The sequence below is a fragment of the Danio rerio genome, chromosome 6 (assembly GCF_052040795.2).
Source record: "Danio rerio strain M-AB ecotype USA chromosome 6, GRCz13ab, whole genome shotgun sequence".
Lineage (NCBI taxonomy): Eukaryota > Metazoa > Chordata > Actinopteri > Cypriniformes > Danionidae > Danio > Danio rerio.
Window position 1 is genome coordinate 367,501 of NC_141026.1, and position 5,913 is coordinate 373,413.

The 5,913-nt window shown below is 41.7% G+C and overlaps 1 protein-coding gene across 2 annotated transcripts in view; it reads left to right on the forward strand.

The window, feature by feature from the left end:
* Nucleotides 1–5,913, forward strand: part of tmprss6 (transmembrane serine protease 6) — an 80,102-nt gene extending 74,189 nt beyond the window's left edge. For both annotated transcript variants that reach the window (XM_087256307.1, XM_087256306.1), the window contains 7 exons: nucleotides 620–718; nucleotides 1,279–1,392; nucleotides 1,706–1,822; nucleotides 1,894–2,062; nucleotides 2,214–2,482; nucleotides 4,161–4,297; nucleotides 5,202–5,913. In XM_087256307.1, coding sequence (XP_087112433.1) covers nucleotides 620–718; nucleotides 1,279–1,392; nucleotides 1,706–1,822; nucleotides 1,894–2,062; nucleotides 2,214–2,482; nucleotides 4,161–4,297; nucleotides 5,202–5,363 — 1,067 coding nt within the window. In that variant the 3' untranslated portion in view covers nucleotides 5,364–5,913. The remainder of the gene's footprint in view (nucleotides 1–619; nucleotides 719–1,278; nucleotides 1,393–1,705; nucleotides 1,823–1,893; nucleotides 2,063–2,213; nucleotides 2,483–4,160; nucleotides 4,298–5,201) is intronic.

The following is a 5,913-nucleotide window of genomic DNA, read 5'->3' on the forward strand; positions in this document are numbered from 1 at the left end:
CTCATCACTGCGCATCTCGTCATGCAGCATGTTGTTAGGACACGGGGTTACAATGTGACCTGCTCAGCTAATGTTTACACTCTTAATATTTAGAATAAGCACCTCATGTGAAACTCTGAATCTGCATCTCATTTTGGAGTCTGCTGCTGTCCACCAGAGGTCACATTTCAGTCATGGACGCATGCTTTGAGAGTCTTCCTGACTGAATGAATGAAATACACTGTTTTCCACCATCTGGCAACCCAGGGTGCTGAAATATAATTGGCTGAACTGGCATTGGGCGGATTAAAGAGACCAAAACAAAGACAGACACTCCAGCACGTAACGCACATGTTCACAGCAGAATTGAGTGATCTGACTTCAGCATTGAGTTTCAGATAACAAGAATGTTCCCTGAGCATGTTTCTGAGTATCTGCACACGCATGATGCTGTATTACGCTGTAGACGAGTCAAACACTCACATACAGCAGATTTAATGGCTTTATTTCTTGCCTCAGAAGTTGATCAAGTGAAAAAGGTCACTGACAGTGTGTGTGTGTGTGTGTTATTGCTTGTGTCACTGTATGTGTGTTATATCTGTATGTGTTATGGTTTTGTGATGTGTGTGTGTGTGTTCAGCATGTCCCGGTCAGGCCTTGTGTATCCTCAACGGTCTGTGTGTTCCAGCGTGTGACGGGATCACCGACTGCCCGAACGGCTCTGATGAGAGAAACTGTGGTACATCCCCACTTCATCACACCTGAGTGTGTGCGTGTGTGTGTGTGTGTGTGTGTGTGACTAACATAATTCTGAAGAAACGGCTTTAAGGAAGTGAAATAAGATGGTTTGAGTGTGGGCAGAAGGACTGAAATGTGTATGTGTGTGTGTGTGTGTGTGAGTCACTATTGCGCAACACAACCGCTTTAAAAGGAGAAGCTGATTCAAGATCATCATTAAGGCACAAGTGTGTGTGTGTGTGTGTGTGTGCATAAGAGCTCCGTAATCACACTCACGGCTTTATATTCATAACCTGTGATGTTTGAATCAATCTGCATCAGAATTAATCTCTTTTCTGAGACTTTTAACTGTTCATAAAGTCTACAAAACCGTTATAAATCAGTGTTTCAGCTGTAAATCAGCTCATTTATATCATTATTATTATTATTATTTATAATTGTAATGAGATTTTGGCAGACGTTTTGTACAGCACAGCGGTCCACTGCTGTTGTTTTTATTGTGCTTTAGAAATAAATTAGATTTTTGATTGTGTGTTTGTGTGTGTGTGTGTGTGTGTGTAGTGTGTATTGCTCAGTTTCAGTGCACAGAGGACAGTCAGTGTGTCGATTACTATAAAGTGTGTGACCAGCATCCAGACTGCATTGAAGGCAGCGATGAGGACAACTGCACACATGGTACCACACACACACACACACACACACACACACTAATTCTTATTCAAACACGTACACAACACATACACTACCTGAAACAGCCATACAAACTCAGAAAGTGTGTGTTTTTTATGCTGAGCTGAAAATATCTTCTATTCCTGACCCTCAAACACACACTTCTGCATTTCCAGATATTATATTAAACGGTGTAGTCCCCCCCCCCCCAACACACACACACACACACACAAAAGAAAGTTGATTTATCTTTTCTCTTAGATGATGACCCCAAAAAAACTTTAACTGTGTGTGTGTGTGTGTGTGTGTGTGTGTTCAGGTGTACCATGCTCTGACATGACGTATGTTTGTGGTGATGGAACGTGTCTGAAGAAGCCGAACCCAGAGTGTGACTTCATCACCGACTGTCCTGATGAATCTGACGAGAAACACTGCGGTAGGTGTGTGTGTGTGTGTGTGTGTGTGTGTGTGTGTGTGTTTATCTGTGATAACTCTATCTCCCTCCAGACTGCGGCCTGAGGCCCTTCAGCAGTCGTATAGTGGGCGGGGCTGATGCAGTGGAGGGGGAGTGGCCATGGCAGGCCAGCCTGCAGATCAGGGGGCGGCACATATGCGGAGGGGCGTTAGTCTCCGCCCAGTGGGTGGTGTCTGCAGCTCACTGTTTCCATGATGACAGGTGAGCGACGCGTCTTTGTGTGTGTGTGTGTGTGTGTGTGTGTACATGCCTCTTCATCTGTAGTGTATGCAGGTTTTTCTTTCTGTCAGTCTGGATGGTGTATCTGCATGACTGTGTGTGTGTGTATGTGTGTGTGTGTGTGTGTGTGCAGGTATTCTCCATCAGTGTGGACAGTGTATCTGGGTAAGCTGCGTCTGTCCAGCAGTGGTCAGTCAGAGGAGGCGGTGGGCGTCTCGCTCATTCACCTGCATCACTACTATGATGACGAGACTCATGATTACGACGTGGCGCTGCTGCGGCTGGCGCGGCCGGTGTGGGCGGGTACGCTGGCACAGCCTGTGTGTGTGCCACCCGTCACGCATCAGCTGGAGCCGGAGCTGCTGTGCTGGGTCACGGGATGGGGAGCGCTCAGAGAGGGAGGTAAGACATGCGGATTCATTCAGACTTCTGCGGGAGCCTTCATATCGCCTCCATATAGTTCCTCTGATAGAATCAGCGGTAGCTGCGGGCTTTAAAGGGGAATAATTTGCCCATTTTTACAAGATGTGAAAAGTATCTGAGGTCCCTAGAGTGTAGTGAAGATTCAGCTCAGAATACCACACTAATGAGTGCTGGTCAGGTGTGTGTGTGCTTCAGTGTGAGTGTGTGTTGATGCTTATGTCAGTCTATGTCGCTCCTGCTTCATCTAAAACTCCACATCTATAATCCTCTGAGTCTATGCTGACATGATCTTCAGCAGCTCAAACACTCTAATGGCTAATGGACAGACGGCTGCTTCTCACTCAGGGCTGCTGCTTATGCTAATGAGATGGGCACTAGTGGGCGGGGCTTTCCCCCTCTGATGACATGTACACGGGGGGAATGTCAGTCACAGTGTTTCTGCAGACTGTTTTCATCAAGTCTGTTGATAACAAACACAATAGATTCATGTTGAGCATTAGAGGCTGGAGATATTCACACACTGCACACACACACAGCTGGGTTTATACCCCTTATGAAGGTATATTTTTCACAAAAGGTACCATTTACAGCTGTCCATTATGCAAATCTTATGTATGTATTTCTAGACCAGAGATGCCCAAACTAGGGCCTGCGGGCCAAAGTTGGCCCATGGTAACCTTTGATTTGGCCACCGACCAATCAGAGAAGAGATGGACCAGTGATGGGAAAAACTGGGGCGAATCCCTTAAACAGAGATCGTCATTTCTAATTTTATATAGCCTTTTCTTTGTTTGTTTAATTGCTGAGCTACAAAAAAGCAAAACTGATTTATATGTGAATTATATGTGAATTAATCAGATTTTAAAGGGTCATGAAAACCCTAAGACACTTTGTTTTTAGATGTTGACAGATGTTGGTCAGAAGTATTCGACCCCTTTGAATTTTTTCTTTTTTAAATATTTCCCAAATGATGTTGAACAGATTGAGGAAATGTTCACAGTATGTCTGATAATATTTGTTCTTCTGGAGAAAGTCTTATTTGTTTTATTTTGGCTAGAATAAAAACAGTTTTTAATTTTTAAACACCATTTTAAGGTCACTATTATTAGCCCTTTTAAGCTGTATATTTTCTGATAGTCTACAGAACAAACCATCATTATACAATAACTTGCCTAATTACACTAACCTGCCTAGTTACCCTAATTACCCTAGTGAAGCCTTTAAATAACACTAAAAGCTGAGTAGAAGTGTCCTAAAGAATATCTAGTCTAATATTATTTACTGTCATCATGACAAAGAGAAAATAAATCAGTTATTAGAATTGGTTTTATTGTAAGAAAATGTAATATACAATTATATATATATATATATATATATATATATATATATATATATATATATATATATATATATATATATATATATATACAATTAAAGTATTTTTTCTATGTATTTTAATATTATTAAATTAGGAAGTTACCATGTTACAATGTAATAGAGTTTGGTATATTGAGCTTCAGCCCACAACCCTCTATCAAGTTTGGATTTTAGCCCTTGATAAAAAGGTTTGGGCGCTCCTGCTCTAGACAAATACAACATTAAACCCAAAATAAACATCCAAATACTCACAGTGTTTGGGTTTTTCTCCCCCCATCAGGGGCAGTGAGTGACGTCCTGCAGAAGGTGGATGTTCGTCTGGTCAGTGAAGACGCCTGCGTTCGCTCGTATGGATACCTGATCTCTCCTCGGATGATCTGCGCTGGATACCGCAGCGGAGGGAAAGACGCCTGTCAGGTGACTAACGATGGACCCCACTGCAGACGAGTAACAATTAACTAAAATAGGGACTGATCTTCATCTCAAAGTGTAAAAATAAGGTTTCTGCAAGGAGCAGGTTTTGGGCTGAGAGACAGAAAATATAATTTCCCACATTAAAAATATACTGCAGTGCTTATGAACCACACTACTGTAAAATACCTGACTTAATCTGCTGTGGTGATTCTACAGTTGCTATGGTAACAAGACAACTATTGTAATTGATATGTTGTGATTCTACAGTTGTTATAGTAACACGACAACTATAGTAATTGATATGTTGTGGTGATTTTACAGTTGCTATGGTAACATGACAACTATAGTAATTTATCTGTTGTGATTCTACAGTTGCTATGGTAACATAAAATTAAAAAGTAACATAAAATTAATAGTAACTGATCTGTTTAGGTGATTCTACAGTTGCTATGGTAACAAAACAACTATAGTAATTGATCTGCTGCAATGATTCTATAGTTGCTATGGTAACTAAATATCTCTACAACGATATCACTAATGACTAATAAATAATAAAAATAAATTACTAAAATAAACTGATGACCCAATAGTGTAGTTTTCTACAACTAAAGGGCAGTTTGTACTACAACACACCACTTGAGTTTACTGTAGTCAAAACTAAAGTGCACTACAGTATTTATCATTTCAGTGCAGTTAATAATACAGTATGCCGGACTACTCATTACCAAACAGTGGTAACTATAACTATAAATACAGTGTAACACACTTTTCTGAAGCGTTTACTATAAATCACTGTTCTATTTTTAATCTGGGCTGGTCAGTATAAAAAAGGGAAGTCACATGACAAGCCACAAAAATCACAGAAACCTAATGTGTGTGTGTGTGTGTGTGTGTGTGTGTGTGTCAGGGTGACTCTGGCGGGCCGCTGGTGTGTCAGGAGCCGTCTGGCCGCTGGTTTCTGGCCGGTGTGGTCAGCTGGGGTCGTGGCTGTGGACGGGCGGATTATTACGGCGTTTACACCCGGATCACTAAACTCAGCGTGTGGATCAAACGCATGATCTCCTCCTGAGAGACTCCAACACATCACTCTGTGTGCCAGACTCAACGCAGCAGGGTTGCCAAGTTTTCACAACAAGAGACCAACAGCCAATCAAAAGTAACAGAGTAAAGAGCAGGAGGCGAGGGGGGGCATGATTAAACCCACAGATGACAAAACAACCAGAATACACAGATTAAAACTAGCCCAATTCTACAGGAAAACCACAGCCTTGGCAACACTGCATGGCAGATGAAGATGGAGCTCATGTGACCATGCGCATATGAATATTGATGAACACACACTGTTCATCTGCACAACTGATTTTGAATAGCTGATAATGCTGGCGGTGCTGTGAGCTCTGATTATTCAAGCTTTTCTCAAACTAACTGTTCACATTGAGTCAACAGTGTGTGCTGAAAAACTTCATTACCCACGATGCTGTGTAACAGATTCCTCCAATCAGAGATTTGCAGTGATCGACGCATTCTGAAAGAGATCTTTAGCTCCGCCCACTCTCATATTGCATAATTAATGATGTAATGGAGTCTATCAATGCTTTTAAAGTACTGAAATAATTGTG